This window comes from Blennius ocellaris (genome assembly GCF_963422515.1).
Source record: "Blennius ocellaris genome assembly, chromosome: 9".
NCBI lineage: Eukaryota > Metazoa > Chordata > Actinopteri > Blenniiformes > Blenniidae > Blennius > Blennius ocellaris.
The window spans coordinates 4,489,215-4,506,336 of record NC_137658.1 but is presented as its reverse complement, the minus strand read 5'-3'; the positions used below and the strand labels follow the sequence as shown (position 1 = coordinate 4,506,336).

Genomic DNA, 17,122 nt, shown 5'->3' with positions numbered 1-17,122 from the left:
GTGGCTTTGTTTCCTTATTGAGCGCATGCCGATGGCGTCCGCGAAGAGAAACATTTTTAAAAACAACAACACCGCTTTGTACTTAGTTTTATTTGTTTTAAATAAATTAAAAGTACCAAAAATCCCAAAAAGTTGAAAACAACTGTGTCCTTGTTTACCTTTAAACGTACCGCAACTTTATGACAAAACTGAAGCGACGAAGTCACAATGAAGCCACACGTTTACATCAGCTGTTACAGAGAAACATCAGACAACACTGAAAATCAGACGATCTTGATTATACTGATTTTTGCTTTTGTTTTGTTTTGTTTTGCTTGATGTGATGATGAGGGCGGTGAAAACAAGAGTGATGGCAACTTTCCCAAACCCGAATCACCAGGAGGCGTTCCTTCAGGCCCAAACCACCTTTTTGGCAAAGCTCGGCTGGATCGCGGCCAACGGAGGGATATACAGATGGCAATAAGGCAGAAGAAACCAGCGGGGGTGAGTTTATTTTTTTTTTGTTTCGTTTTGTTTTTAGGAGTACCACGATTGTCAGAAATGTCATTGCCTCCATAGATCAAATCACGTGAGAGGGAAAACCTCTTTTTTTTTTCCAGGCGTTAAGACGTGACACAAGACACCGAGGACGAGAAATGACGATCATCGCAGTGAAACATACGTCCGTTTCTCCCTCCCATGTTCATCGCGTGGAAAAACAAAGTGCTGGGTAGCAGGGGAGCCAGCTGTATCCTGCAGAGTAATGATCCATTACGGCCCGCTTTAACTCACCGGCGTCACTTAAAGCATCAGCACGGCTCGGCGGCGAAGCGCCGAGAATCATGGCGGAGGGAGGAAAACAAGACGGACAGCACCACCTCCATCACAAGCTGAAGACACCGAACAAACAAAAAGGCCCGGCGACAGATGAACCGGCACTATTTACACAGTTTAAGACAAAGAGTCTCCGCTCGGCCGCGGCACATCAGGAAGTTAGTAGTAGTGATTCAGCAGACTTGTTTTGTAACTCGAGGAGGGATTGACCCAAGTGGAGGAAAAGGCGCATGATTTAAGTTGTACAAAAAAAAACAACAACACAGCAAACCTTCACAAAGGAGAGTTTACAACAATAGGATAATGGGGGAAAAAAAATGCCTCAGACAAAACTAAAGTAAAACTGTTCGGGAAAAAAATGCATATAAATAACATAAAATATAATGGATTTGCTGAGACAATTATCGATATTTATATTGTCTTTTCAGATAAAACGCTGCAAAACACATGATTGTCGAGATTTATCTGAAGCATTAAACATTCTCAAGTGACAGACTTCCAAAATTATCCCATTTCAAACAATTGAACATACATTTGCATTTTCAGTCGACCGGTTTTAAACTTCGGGGAACCCTTTCCCGTCTTTAGTGTACGAAGAGTCTGACATTGACCGTCTACGGATACATAGTGTTTTCACATTCACACCACTCACTGTTCTGGGGTTATTTTGGCATGAGCACCGACTATAGGAGTGTTTCAATGGAGAACAAAGACGAGTTTATTCTGGAGGCACGGGTCCTTTCGCTCCTCACAAAGTGCATAGGCATCAGTTCAAGCCCCTCCAAAGTGCTTCGACATCCAGCGCTTGCTCGTGCTCCAGTCTGAAGATATGACACTGGCGGAAAAAAAACCCCCCCATCAAGAGTCCTAATGGGAGTCTTGCGTACCTCGAACATCATGTGTTTTGTTTTTTTTGTAAATGGCGCCGGGCAGCTGCGCCGGGTTCCAAGCGGGACGACGGGAATACGACGTGGCTCGCGTCACACGGTATCCTGCGGGTAACGCCAGGTTACGGACGCCGTGAGGAGCGACGCGACTCCAGTTACTCCTCGTCTCCCGCCATGAGGAACCCCAGGACGAAGTCGATGGCTTTCTGTCGCTCGTGGGATGTTTGCCGGCCCACCAGGTTGGGAGGGGGCCGGATCAGGAGACTGGCGAAGAGGGTAGCTGGAATATGACGAGGTGGAAAAGAAAAAGGGTCGAAAAGAAATTTTACAGGTTAAACTGATGAGTGTGAAATTGTTTAGTTTACTGTTCATTCACAATAAAAGGAAAAAAATTCTCATCGTTTTCATCCGCACGCTATTTGTTTATCACCGGAGTCTCTCACCTATGAGGCTGGCGGTCAGGTTATTGTTGTGCGCGTGTTTGAGAAGCTCCTTCAAGAAGGCCATTAAGTAACGAAACACGTTGCGGTGAGCCCGGGGCAGCTGGGAGATCAGCTGTCGCACAACAACAACAAAAAAAGAGGAGACGGAGGTTAAAACCAGCCACCGCACGTCAAGATACTGCAGAAGCGGAACGAGAGGCGACGACTCGCTGCACCTGTTTGCAGAGGCGGCTGTCGTGAGCGCAGTCCAGGCTCCGCTGGTACAGCTCATAACACACCACCGGCTCCGGCAAAGCCTCCAGGAAGATGAGCAGAGCTTCAGCGACAGAGTGGTTGCATCCAGCTGGAGGGGCGGGTCAAGGAAGAAACTGAACTCGCAGAGTCCAGCAGGACTTTGAATCTAAATCTATTAAAAACTACAAAAAAGCAACTGAGAATCAATAATTAATGCATGATATTGCACTGCGGGAAGAAACCTGGAGAATTGAGACGCACACATGGAAAATCCAAATAGAGTGGAACCATAGGTGTGAACTCTGGTGTGATAACCGTCATGGCAGGTCTATCGAATGGTTTTGTGTGACATGTGACGTCTTTCCATCTTTTGGATAGATGGTGAAAGTTAAAATAAATTAAGTGGGATTTCATTCTTTCCACTTTGGTCCAGAATGGGAAACTACCAAAGTATGAATACTTAAAAAAAACAACAAACAAAACATCAAATCAACAACAAGTGTTTCACGTATTGTGGGACGTGGTTTACAGGAGGATACGGATGGAGTCTGGGATGCTGGTGTCCAGGCAGTCGATGATACTCTGCAGCTCCTCCTGTAGTCCCGGCGTCTGAAACAAATCCTCCTGTGAGACAAAAGACGGAGTCGTTACAACAGCTCAGATCGGTGACAGACCAGCGTTCGTCATCACTCGGCTCTGCGTGGTTCGACAGAGGCTCTGGATGATTTTCGATGCTTCCTCTCACCTGATCGCAGGACTTGGTGAAGAGGTGGTTCACCAGAATCCAAACCTCTTTGGGGATCTTCAAAGGTTTGTCCTCAGTGCTCGCCCCATCCACCATCAGGAAGTTCACCTTGGACTTTTCCTGTTTGACAAAATTCACAGTGTTTCAATGAACAGGTCACACCTTACACTCTGGAACAGCAGGCTACTACTTCCTATTACATGACAAGGTGAAGTTGATATAATTGCCCGACATTAGGAATTTATTCTTTACAACAGAGGATACGAGTATGGCGGCTCAACGGATCTGATCAATAAGTGATGGAGTCGGAGCAGCAGCGAGGTCGAGTTTATCTGTGCGGTGTGGAGATCTGAAGAAGAGCCATTTTACAGAGGGCTGGATATCACATTCTTTTTGTCTCTGCAAATGGATCCCGGAGACTCATGAGAGGAGTCCAAAAATAAACCACAGCTACCGAGGCTGCAGGGGAAGGCAGGTGGAAACTAGAGAGGGCTTTTCATTGGAAAAACACACTAACACGCACAACTAATGCGATACTCTTGATACAGAGACGGTTCAACATCCTCCGTCAAGCGCAATCATTCAGATTATTAAAGCGCAGCGTGTCTTACGGAGGACGACTAATATAAAATGTATTTGCTGGGAAATCACGTAGCAACTGTTTACTAACAAAGCTATCGACTCTCACTGTAAAAGAGAAGACTAGTTGTCGTTTTAAATGAGCTCATCGATCTGCTGTGAAATGAGGTTGAGACAGTTTCATTCATTTCAGCGGTACACTGGAGATTTAATAGGTGACTGATACACGCAATATATAAGCAAGCGAATCAAGACTTTGGTCTGGGAGCTGTGTGTGTGTGTGTGTGTGTGTGTGTGTGTGTGTGTGTGTGTGTGTGTGTGTGTGTGTGTGTGTGTGTGTGTGCGTGTGTGTGCGTGGTGTGTGTGTGTTAACAACTGCTGCTTGCGCCCAATGTGTGAAATGTAAAGTGAATATGCACTCATTCACTTCCAGATCTGCTTGCACGGGCATGTTGGTGCTCTGTAAACTGCCAGTGTCAGCACACAAGGTGGAAACAGAACACAGCGGCAAGTCAGCTGGAACAAGTCCAAACAATCTGGCCGGTCGTCTTTTTTTCACGGAACAAACATTTATATCGTCAATGATGTGACGACGCTCACAACTCATTTTTGCACCATTTTGAGTCGGCACTCCATTATTTCCTTCCTTTCAATCCGTTTTGATGAGTCTAAAATCAACTGTCGTCATGAAAGTCAGTGTGTGTGTGTGTGTGTGTGTGTGTGTGTGTGTGTGTGTGTGTGTGTGTGTGTGTGTGTGTGTGTGTGTGTGTGTGTGTGTGTGTGTGTGTGTGTGTGTGTGTGTGTGTGTGTGTGTGTGTGTGTGTGTGTGTGTGTGTGTGTGTGTGTGTGTGTCTTCTGACCTTAAGTTTGGTAAAGTGTTATTGAAGACAGACGGATACGATGCATTAAACGAATGACTGCGTTTGAACGTAGCGAACAACGTGGAGACAACAAATCTTAATTTTTCAGAAATGTTAGACATCGTCCACGATTCTATTTTTAAAAAGGACAAAAAACATTTTATAGAATTTATTACTGCACGTTTCTTTTAATCAGGAAACACAGAACTATCTGAATAATTTTTCATATGTTTTGTCAAGAAACAAATCTGACATATTAATAGATTTAAAAATTTTTTTTATAAATCCTCAACTCACATCAACATCAACAACTTGTGACCTAAATCTACCTATTTCTTTGATGACACAAACACCAAACTAAGATCAGTAAGATCTCATAAACCATATCGGAGGTCTGCTATCTGGAGTGATGTTGACCTTGATGAGGAACAGAGCTGATCGCCGCCGGCGTGAATAGTTTACCTTTTCCATGTAGCTGTCCTCTCCCTGAGCGAGGAGTCAGCCCACAACCACAGTGAAGAATTGGAAAGCAATGATCAAGGCAAGCAGAGGCGATGAAGGGGGGAAAAACAAGAGAACAAGGTAGATGGAAGAACTACACAGAATCAGAAAGGTTGATAAGATTATTGATTGCTCCAGTATAAATGATTTGATCAAACCACCAGGAAAATGAGACAGTTTCCACAGACATAAGAGAGTTGATGAATGACAGTAACCCTACAATAATAAAAAGTCAGACCAAGTAAGTGAAACAAAAGGAGACAAGAGGCGATTGTGTCAAAAACTAGAAGACTATTAATATCACACACTCTGAAGTGGGCCTAACCTGAGTCAGTCTTCCCTGCTCTCAAGGAGCTCCCTTACCATCTTTTTTGCCACTTCCTTGTTCCTTCAGCCCCTCTTCACCAGAAATACTCAGGCTGAGACATTTTAAACTCTCCTAATATAGACTTTGTATCCCAGTTTAGCCTCGGGGGAATGGGGGTGGGGGTGGGTGGGTGGCAAGAACAAGTCCTCACGTGTCTTTGCTCTGATTTCACATAGTGAACGGCTAAAGAGCAAGAAAAAGCCGACAGACGACAATCTGAGCTCCACATTTCAACTCATTTGAGGAAAAACTAAATACATAAAACAAAATCTCATCCCTTTCCTCTCACCAGGTCAATGAGCTTGGTGATGGGGATCTCTCTGATGGGCTTCTTCATGCGGCACAGGGTGTCCAGCGACGTCCCGAAGCAGCTGGGCAGGTAGTTTCCAGAGATGGTGATGAAGTAGTCCTTGCCACGGTCCAGGTGGAGCACCAGGATGTCCTCTATGGCGTCCTCTCCGGAGTTCAGCAGCGTGACAGAGTCTTTACTGACGTACGCTTCCAGATAGATCTCCAGGGTCTCATCTGTGGAAGGAGGCAACGAGGAATCTCAGGCTCATTCAGCGTTCTCAACCGAGAGAACACGTTTCTTCTGTGCCTCCATTTTTCTACTTCCATCTAGTATTTAAAATACTTTTCTCTGGACGGCATGTTTCTCCAATCAGGAGGCACACGGTGCATATAAAGACTAATACTGTATTATTCATGCGCCATTATTACAAATCTGGAATACTCAAACCATTTAAGGACATGAAAACTGTTTGTTTAATCTGATGTCATGATTTAGGAATATTGCAATATTTCAACAAGATAAAACAACAAAGTTTTGTCCTTTCATAAATACATTCAAAATGACAAATTTACTTCAAATAAAGTAAATCCGTTCGCATTCATGTTTTTCACAAGATAATCGTGTCACAATTATCAGCGTATATATTAAAACAACCAGACTTGAAAAACGGAGCCAGTTACACTGTGAAAAGTTCACTACAGCAAATTCCAACTGTCACGTCTCGTCAGCGCAACAAGGTAAGAAGTCGTCTTTTCAAGCGTGAACCAGCCTGCTTCAGTGGCCCCCTCAGTAAAATGGAGAATCTTTGGCAGCGTTCAAGAGGACACTGTGGGCAACCTGGAATATTGTCCCACTTAAAATCTCTTCATTTTGCTCTTCGTTATCAACAAACCTAAGATTGAAGGCACCAGGATGCATGGCAATTTAAAGAAAGCTGGTGTTAAAAGGACTTACTCGGCTCCAAGAATCCATCGCTGGGCTCGGCACGCAGCCAGGATTTGGAGTACACAGAGTCATTGAGTTTGGGGATGAATGCAAAGTGACAAGGGACCTGCCCGTCATTTTTTATGAGGAAGCGCTCCCTCTGAAGCTGCCGGAATTTAACGTTCTCAAATGTGAACTGTGGGGCAGGAAACAAACAAACAAAAAAAAGAAGAGCTGCATTAATACAGGCTCCATGTAATTAACATCCCAGAGGAGAACAAGTTACAAGTGTTCAAAATAAGATATTCTGTCTTTTCAAAACAGATTAGTTGTGATGGACTTGACATCGCGGAGGATAATAATAGCAGTAATATTACCTCTCGTCTGCTCAGAGACACCGATGGAAGGAAGTCGTTTTCCATTCTGTCCATCGCGCGAACTATTTCCTCAAACACCTTTTTGTGGCGCTGCTCGTCGACCACTTTCACCTATTACACAAGCATCAGTTCATACACATTTTGATGTTTTGGTGAAACTGCAAAACAAACGTTTTGACTTGCCAAAATAAAAGTAGCACAGAGGACTCAGAAACAAAAGAACTTATGTCAGATTGGATTTGCAGACAACTGAAGGAGCCGGCCAAAGTTCAGACGGACCCAAATAGAGAACCTTTGGTGATCATATGGGGAGGAATAACAAACCACCTAGACGTTTGTGATACTTGAGCTTAAAGGCTTAAAAATGCTGCATCTTAAAAGTCTTGAGATGGCAGCGAGGACGACGAGCTACGGGAGGAGTAGCTGGAACCGGAGTATAAGGATAAAGCTTTAACGGATGCAGTGAGACAGGAGGTCTTGCCGGGGACAGTGGAGACGGTAGACTGTATAAAACTGCACCCATGTCTTGTTACTGGTATTTACAAAAGTGCGCGGTGTCCTCTCATAATCAGAACAACATGGCACAGTATTAAATCTCATCAGTGACATATTGCTATTTGATGAGATGGACGCCTACCCCGACGCTGAAGAGGGAGCTGACCGGCTTGTGGTCACTGGTTTGCAGCTCCATGTGACTCCGGTATTTGAGCTGCTTCACACTGTTGCCTCTCCACAGGATTCGGTCACACCAAGCCGGGACGCGGCACTTTCCGCTGCAGGAAGCAAGCAGCAGTTTCAGAGGGAAAGTCAGGAGTCGGACAGGCAAACATACACATAACAAAAGCACTGCTGACTGTGTGTTAGTGGAACGATAAGGTCGGAAAAAGTTTCCGTACAAGGCAATGCAGTCGAGAAGGCAAAGAAAGAAATCTCAAACCGCAGACAAACAATTGAAAACCTGCATCAAGCTTGGATTTCTTTTTTTTTTGTTGCTATAATCATCTTCAATACAAAGATATGGTTTTACCTAGAGTCCCATCGGTCCGTTTTGGGGTCATATTTGTATGTGGGGATGAAGTTGATGTCTCCCTCCATAAAGTCTGTGAAAGCTCTCTTCGTCTGCCGCTGAATGTTCAGCTGCACATGAAAATGTAAAGAATGGATGTTGTTTTTTTGATTGAGGCAAAACTGAGTCAATCTCAAAAATAAATCACACTTTCAGGTTTACCTTATATAAAAATGTATTCAAATTATGATTAAAACGACATTTCTCGATTAGTTGCATACACATCAAGGAATATTTTTCTGTTTATTATGTAGAAAACATGAGAAGTCCACATCTGGGAATTGCAAACAATCTCAGTCTACTCAACTCAAACAAGGACGTTTTAGTTACTGAGCTGAAGGACAATTGTCATGACGGTTTTTATACTTCTATACATTAATATTTATTCTTAAATCCTTAATAATAATTGCTCAACCATAACTTTTAGAACTGGAAGGCTGATGTGACAAAAAAGTGTGGATTTAATTGTTTTATGGAGTAGAACCATTAAGTCTAATCTTCTCAATCGAAACTTTATTCTTTGGTGTTTTTAAAAGCATTAAAAATCCAGCTTTTCTTAAAAAAAAAAATAATTACCTGATCGACTTCCTGGAGCTTCTTCAGCTCATTTTGAGCAATCAACTGTTTGACATCAGCAGCGTCGTACATGAAGAGACGATAGTTCAAGTCCCCGAGCCAAACTACAACGCTGGAAAACCACGAGGGGGGCAGAGAAAGCTTTAAAAAGAAACTCATTGACATCACAGTGAAGAACTACTGTAATAAGTGTTAGAAGATGGTATTTGGGTGATTTGTGTGATGATGTAACGTAGGCAAGAGGGGGACAAAAAAAAAGAAGAAAACTCACTCGTGCTTGACGATACTGAGAGGAGGGTAGTCGAGCAAGTGGAAAGTCATGCGGGCGCATATGTCTTTGTAGTCCTGATTGCGACGTTCAAAGTCTTCCACGTGTGCGGCAAGATGAGAGTTGACGATGCAGAAACTAGTGTTGTGGAAAACGAACCTCACTGCCACGCCTCCTTTGTTACCCTGAAATAAATGACACGGGCTGTTAAGTTCATGCAGCGTTGATATCAAAGCAGGTGTCAAGTAACGTGTCCAACACGTTCAGGCTGATGTCACGCTCGCGCAGACATCCAGAGTTTATTTTATGATGGTGTACAAGAAATGTTACAACCACCCGCACAGTCTGGATGCTGCAAGAAGCAACAAACAATATAAATGCAGCGGTGGAAAACCAGCATAGCAGGTATTAAAACTCTTATAAGCCTGCTAAAATCTCAAAGTCTGTAGGAAGATTTGCAGAGTGAGAACAAACCATCTTTCCCATGATCCCCGTCCCGACGTGCTCCGCAGCCACTTCTTTTATCTGATTCTTGTGAATCTTTTTGACAAAGACCACAAGCATCATCCCGACCAGTCGTATCGTCCGAACCTGTGACGATAACAAATCCAAGGGCTCAGTCGCTGAGATCTGCCGCCACTGCGTATTTCAAAACGCTATTTAAAGAATGCTACACTGCCTGCCTTCACTCACCCTCTTATACTTGGCTTTAGGGTGTAAGCTTCTCTCCACCGCTTCCAGCCACACCTGCTCCTTAGACGAGTCCATGTAGAAGAAAGCCTCGGTGCTCAGGTCCAGTTCTTGAAAGCTGGAGCAATAAACCAAGGTATCACAATGGAGGTCATTACAGCACCATGACAACAAGACCAGAATGGATTCCAGGTCAAAGGAGGGCTGTGTGATTAATCCTTACTGACCCAAGAGCATAAATATCAGGAGGTTCAGCGTCACAGCAGAGCCATGACTCAAGGCTGCTGTCAGGAGACTGGCCGTTCACGTTCCATGTACCCGTGAAAAACCTAGCGAACGTCAAACGGTACATCGTGAGAGGCAGGAATGTTGAGCTCAAGACACTACTCCCCCCCCCCCTTCAATCAAAAATCATACACACACACAAAAAAGAAGCACTTGTCTTACTTGTAGGGTCGGATGTCGACGTACTCGTTCTCCTTCTTCCCCAGGCGGCGCTTAATGAGGTATTCCCTCTGCCCCGCCTGACTAGAAAACATGGCCTGTCTCATGGTGTTGTTGGTGGGACTGTCGCACCAAGACGTTGGCCTGTCGGTGCGGTCCAGCCCGGCCCTAAAACTGCTGGAATGACGGTAGAAACAATTGTCACTACAGACATATTTAACACACAAATTAGTTCCAGTAAACTCAGCCTGCAGGGTAACCTACTCGGGTCTGGTGCTCATGTTTACGGAGTTGTCCTTGGACTGCAAGGACACAGCTCGCTCCTTGGCGATGGGTACAGGAGGCAGAGGAGCGGACGGGGTGAAGGAGGCTTTACGAGGAGGTAGAGGAGGAACCGGTGGAGGCTCCCTCGCCGCAACTAAGCGATTCTGGTTGTTCTTCTTTTCCTCCACTTTTAGTGCATGGTTGAAAGTGTTCTCAAAGCCGAAGTCGGAGGCGAGCGACTGAACCGGGTCTTTAGTGACATTGAAAATAAAAGACGCAGATTTGATTGATGAGCAACACAAGTTGATTTGAAAGAGAAAATCTCTGAAGCTTTGTTTGGACATCAGTTATGAGTTGTTAAAATAAGTGTCTGTGCATTACCTGGGGTGTTTTGGTTAGCGGAGGTGCTGTTGTTGAGTTTTGGAGGCTGTGCACTGGTAGATTTCGGCAGACCGACTGCCGAGCCCACAGAGTTGGTGGTCTTGGTGGCTCTTTGCGGTGGGATGGGGACAGTTCCTCTCTGGGAAACTGGAGTAAGGGGCTCCATCGCTTTGGGTTTGCTGAACTTGGATTCAACTGAGAAAATGGACACAATACCCAACACAGCTTTGCTCAATAATTGTCTTATTTCCTTGTTTTGTAGAATTTTTTTTTTTCTATCTTAACTTATAAAAAAAACAAAAAAAACAAATCATGAAGTCATTCTGAAGTTACATCGGCATCATGCGAATTCTTGTAAATTAAGATATTATAACAGATGGTAAATGTAAATATGTACAAAAACAAAACCAAATAGTGAGCTAACATCCTGAAGGGCACAGACGTCATTACGGGAGTTAATGGATACTTGTAAACATGTGGCTTGTGACAAGAAGGCCGAGAGTTCGATCTATTGGTGCCACTGTTACTGTCAAGGGTTTCTTTACAAGGAAGTGATGGCGCGAACTGTCAGACTGGATAAACGAGTTCCATGATACGGCTATATCCTGCCGTTAAAATGTACTATCTCTCCAGGAAGTTGGTTACTCAAAAGGTCGAGCAAAGGATGATTGCTGTGTAGTTTCAAGCATACCACAACCGAGTTTCCCTGTGAACTCCCGGCTGAGTGGATATTTACTGCTTCATAAAGTTTCCCTGACTCCTTATCTGGTCTCCACTGCACTTCATGTTTGTTTATATGCACTTCTCTAAATGCACTTCCTAAACATCCATTTTGACTCTTACAATTAAAAAGAGGTCACTGCTCATTTAACAAAATTAAATGTGTTTTTTTTTTTTTTTTTAATCGTAATAATCACTGTTGTGAAATTGATCAAATGTAATTCTAACATCTTTTGGAGGGCAGAAGTCTTGTTGACACCACTAAATCCGAAATATAAAACTTAAATCCGAACGAGGGAAGCTTCATTTCCCCTGCAGCTGCATTCAAACTCGGTCCAGCACCTTTGCTGAAGGATATCAGTTGAAAAATGGACGCAAGCGACGGCTTTCCACCCACTTATAAGTAACAACAATACATGGGAAATCGGAAAACGATGTAATCCACCCTGAGTAAATAAATGTTACATGAGTCATTAAATAATTAATCATTGCACTGCTTCAGGCTGCGGACAGACGAGCGAAGTCTTACCTTGCTGCTGAGCACTCTTCACCTGGACAATGAAAGTCTGAGTCCGATCATCGTCCTGGAGTTCCAGCAGCAGCTCTGGGGCTTTTTCTCCTTTGATTCGTATCCTAATACAAGCTGCAGAGGAAAAACAGAAGAAACACACATGCGTGTTGGACAATGTTAGACTTTGCAAACACACGAGAAAAGCAGACTGCCTCGGACCACAAAGGCAAAGTGATTTAACAGTGAACCAATTCAGCATTCTTTCACAAAGTCCTGGCAACACATGACCGTGGTCTACTACTAAATAAAGGCGTTTAGCTTCAAGCGTGCTCTGAAAACGTGGTACGAATAGACCAGAGCTGTATCGCAACGGATGACCTGACAAGGCGGTTTAGGTTTAATATTTTCAATTTGGATTCTAAAAAAAATTTTACATTTTGAAAACGAAAATATCTAACTTGACGTATACTTACAATCTCCCGAGAAATTGATTAGAAAAGCTTCTTCAGTTTCTGAAATGAAAAGAGAAAGCCGGCTTAAACAAAGCAGTTCAAAGGTCGTCAGTGGGAGTAAACCAACCGTACGGCAGATTATTTCAACGGGACCTCATTACAGGTGACATGGGAAGTTATCATGACTAACTTGTTTATAGTTCTGTGGCACTGCTTAATCTAAACAGAGGTCAAAGCATGAGGCTGCTACAATCAAACAACAACAAGATTTCATTAAACTTTGCAGCATTTGCGCCGTTAATCCTCAACATTTAAATATTGAAAACCACAGTTGTGAATTAAAAATGTAACATACCTTGTGCAAGATCAAAATGACCATTGATGGGTATAGACAATTGAGCCACCGGTCGTGACACGACAGCATCAGGCGTGGCCAAAACACGCAATCTGGACGAGAACAGCATAGACTCCAACTTAACATCAGATTTGTCCAGTTTAAAAATCACATAAAGTTCCTTAAACGAATAAGAATATAACACAGCATACAGCCATTCCCTCAAATCACATGCATTTCCCCAGCATTCATTGTGATGAAATAATAAATTAAATTTTAAGATACAAAGAAAGTAGATGGATTATGAAGATTAGAATATTATTGTGCAATTAAAAAGCAAATGTAAAAACATAACGTGCACACATGCAAAACAACCGAGTGACGGCGGTTCGTTCAAGTGTTGTTGGCAATTTCACTGCGGCAGCGTGGAGCACATTCAGTGGAGCCGAGCTTTGGGTCATTAGGGAGTCAGAACGAGCAGCGGGATGATGTAGGCGGGGTCTTATTTCACTCTCCAACAATAGCTGACTAAGAGTCGGGGTCAAAGCTGCACGCTGGGCACTGCCCACGCTTCCCGTCCACTTCACAATAACTCTGACGACTGCCGTGGAGAAGAAAATGACTCAACCCTCCAGGACGACATGCGTCACTTCCACCACATCAGCTTGTCGATCTCTGATGTCGAAAGCTGCATGACACCCAAAAACAGTGCATTTCCTCCGGGGGGGCCACCAAGATACTCGGAACATTACATAACTGTAACTCTGTTGAAATACTAATGTGTGAGCACTTTCATTTAATGTACTCTTTTTTTTCAGATTCACAGTCTGTCCTCTTGTGAACTGTTTTTACTCCAAAAAGAAATTGGATTTCACGCTTCAACTTACACTGCAAATTAGTGCATCAGAGAACAACAGTCTTAGAAATCATGTTAAAACCGCCCCCAAAAAAACAATAATAAACATGAAACACTTGAATGTATGTTTAACAGCAATTTAACAAAATTTCTAATAATCTGCTGAATAATCGTCCTGAAAACACTTTAGTTTCTGGTTTCCACTGTCAGAACTCCTGCTAAGTTTACTATGTGTGGTTTTAACACAGTTAGCTGAGCATGTCGATGCTTGTGTGCCCATGTGAATCTCATTATGATTCAGGCCCAAGCGAAGGAATTTGAGATAATCTGCAGTGAGCTGGCTGCTCATGTTTTACACCACAAGTTAACAGGGATGTTTCCACAGACCAAGCATCACATTGCTCCATTCACAAAGTGTACGCTGGGCACAGTCACGTAGGACATGGATCAGGTTTCAACTTTAGCATCAGCAAACCTGACTGGAGAGCAAGTTTTGCCTAGTGGAGCATCAAGGTGAAAATCCCTGCTGGTGTAACACTAAACCGAATCACCGCGACTCCACCTGCACATTGTGATGCTGCGTCTTCCCCAACCTCACAACCGACCACTTTCATCTCAGTCCTCTGACATTAGGCATTTCTATGTCTACATGCTGTCGTATCTTTCATCACTGCAACTAAACATCAAGCATGTTCACTTTATGAGCCATGACAACCAACTCAAAGACAACTAAAATTAGTCAACGTATGTTAGAAGCCATGTGTGTTTTACCAAGCATAACAGATTTCCATAATAATTGATGGCAAAGAAATTGTGAAAAACGCTGCCGAATATTAAAGGAAACCTGCTCGACATAACAGACGGGACACATCAGACCCAGTGTAATGTCCACAAGAAAACAGACAGAGATGTCAAAGGGCTGTGATCAAAGGAAAGGCTGAGAAAAGCAGCGTTAAAACTCTTAACAATACACACACAGAGCGTCTGACGTCTCTCTGAAAAGCATCTACCCTGCACCAAAAACACACAAAAATCTATACTTACACAAATTCTCCATTTCGCTCAATTAGTGACAGTAGCCTGGGCTCCTTCTGGCCAGACCTCAGCTCCTGACCTCTTACAGTGTGAGCAGCACAATCAAGGATTTAATGCGAGTGAGGATGAGAGCAGTACTCCGACATTACGGCGACTGAGCTGTGATTCTTTCAAACTGAGACAGAGTTCCCATTTTGGGATTTTAAATGAACGTGTGTGAGCGTAGCTCATGGACGGATGATTAAATAATGAGCACAAAAGGCCCCAAAATCTGTATAAAACACCAAGAGACACAAAATGACCAAAAAAAACAAAAAAACCCTGATGATTTGTAAAGGTCTTTGTTTTCATTTCACAAATGAGCTACAAGAGTTCATATTAGCTTGTTGTTGCTTTGCATCTGTTCAAAATGTATTCTCTTTCCAACTATTGTCCATTTGCCGTATCAGTTTAGTTTTTTTAGTGTCATGAATACGTTATGTCCTTTTTTGTTGCGCTTGTACTGCAATGATGTAGTCTGAATTTCTATGCTGCCAGATGTGATTGGCACCAAACGCCTGTGAGCCTGCTTCATAAAAACAATGATATTGAGGGCTCTTGATTGAATGGCAACCAGTCTGTGTTACTTTGTGGTTACAGTGTTAAGCTAACAGCGCTTGGCATTTGTTTTGCAGCCCAAGTTTGGCTGGGTTCTTGGGTTTGTTTGTTTGTACATTGCAGTTTGATGTTTTTGATGTTGAATTGTGACACTTTTCCCACTTACTGGCCTCCAATCCACATTCATAACATTGTTATGTTTATTTTGCATGTTTGTGTGGCATTTCAATAGCTCATTTGAGCATAATGGCAGACAATGTTTTATCTCCTATTGTTTACCTTTTCATTTTTATTGGAAAAAGGTCATTACTAATTAAAAAAAGAAATCACCTAAAGTAATTAAGATGTTTTATTGTTTGTCATTTTTCAAATTCCAGTAGATTTAAGAGATCTGTCCCTTTTTTAACATGTACCGTATTATGGGATGATTTGTTATAAATGCTAGATTTGCGTTTCATTCACGTCACATTTGGGATGTTTTGCATCTCACTTTGTTCACTCTGAATGTCTTCATGATTCTTTAGATCTTCTTTTGGTTTTGTTTCAGATTTTCTATCCAAGTACAATTTCTGGGGGAATATTGTCTGAATTTGATAGTTGTTGGGCATTTTTAATTCCATTTTGGACAGTCTGTGTCTCCTTTTGGATGTTTTAATTCCCTTGGCAATGCATCTGCCCTGTATTCAGATTGTTTTTCTTCTCTTTGGGACCCAATCTGACACACCGTGTGTCTTGTTTTGACAATTGACAGTTTTTGTTTTCTTTAAAGTTATTCTGGAATGGATTTACCAAAAAGACTGAAAAGACTTAAGATGCTTAGGAGTGTTAGGAAAAGCCATGCACATTAAAAAATTAAGAGGCAAATGAAGTGATGACAAACGTTGAAATAAGGCAGTTTGTTAATGCTGAAAACTTACAAACTTATAATCACGAACCTATGAAACACAATGCGATATCAGCTGAAGGGGACACTGCTCATGGTAAATATTAGAGGTAAATATTAGCTATGGATGTGCTAGAATATAATTACAGCCCTTTTTAAAGCAGTTTCGTGAGAACATTAATTTAACCACCTCTAATATTTACCATTGCTAACGTTAGCTTGACAGTCCAATTAATGATTAATTGGACAGCCAAGCTAACATTAGCGAAGCAGCTAAAACAAACTTAACAACAATATACCACTAAAATAAGCTCGAAACAAAACTCAAAAAGGATATTGCCAGGCATTCCTCGCTGCATATGCCCAGAGAGGACTCCATTCTTACCGACGGGGGGGTAAATATCAGTGTAACATGGGCTGGCTCGGTCCGGACGCTCCGGCCGGTGAAAGTTAAATCCCAGCCAGCGCAGCGGCGGCCTCCTTCCGGGCAGCTGCTAATGCTAACAGTCCGTTTCTCCCAGTCGGGGTTGTTGTTGTAGTTGTAGCTGGACGCTGGCACGGAGGTTAAAGCAGCACGACGAAGTCCCAAATATCTCGGTTTTCACAGCTGTGTGTGTCGGAGGCGCGAAAACAGCCGGTGTCCCGCTCGGTGCCGCCGCCGCCGCCGCCACTCGGACTGCATAACGTTAGCTGGCAGTGTGAGCTTCCTCCGGGCGAGCTGAGCTCCGGCTGGCTGCTGCTCCCTCCTCCTCCTCCGGCTGCTCCGTCCACCGGGTGGCTGATCCCTCCTCCTCCGGCTGCTCCGCTCCCTCCCAGTCCCTGCTCACTTCTTCGTCACCCCCACTTCTTCACCGCACCCTTGCTTCAAATGCTTAGCCGCATAACGCCATCTTCTGCCCCGGAGTGTGAGCCTCAGCAACACAGTCTTCTTCTTCCTCGAATGAGGCAGACTCGATGCGTCACCGGCGTACTGCTGCCATCTGCTGGATGGTAGACCACGTTTATTATATTATATTACATGTA

General features: G+C 43.3%; 1 protein-coding gene across 3 annotated transcripts; it reads right to left on the bottom strand.

Annotated features, from left to right (window-relative positions):
- Positions 1-74: 74 nt before the first annotated feature.
- ocrl (OCRL inositol polyphosphate-5-phosphatase) lies at positions 75-16,797 on the bottom strand. Of its 3 annotated transcripts, none has more exons than XM_080501847.1 (24): positions 16,437-16,797; positions 14,629-14,708; positions 12,750-12,841; positions 12,416-12,454; positions 11,961-12,074; positions 10,712-10,906; positions 10,331-10,580; positions 10,070-10,243; positions 9,850-9,951; positions 9,626-9,740; positions 9,407-9,523; positions 8,936-9,117; positions 8,665-8,776; positions 8,050-8,159; positions 7,660-7,795; positions 7,023-7,133; positions 6,676-6,841; positions 5,719-5,954; positions 5,024-5,047; positions 3,123-3,242; positions 2,917-3,001; positions 2,359-2,486; positions 2,144-2,255; positions 75-1,980 (listed from the first exon to the last, which is right to left on the bottom strand). In XM_080501847.1, the coding sequence occupies exons 1-24, from the start codon at positions 16,476-16,478 to the stop codon at positions 1,856-1,858; spliced, it is 2,967 nt and encodes a 988-aa protein (XP_080357973.1). In that variant the 5' UTR covers positions 16,479-16,797; the 3' UTR covers positions 75-1,855. The 3 variants fall into 3 exon arrangements, with proteins under 3 accessions (XP_080357973.1, XP_080357974.1, XP_080357975.1); XM_080501848.1 differs by having other exon boundaries at positions 10,070-10,240; XM_080501849.1 differs by lacking the exon at positions 5,024-5,047.
- Between the last annotated feature and the right edge of the window lie 325 nt (positions 16,798-17,122).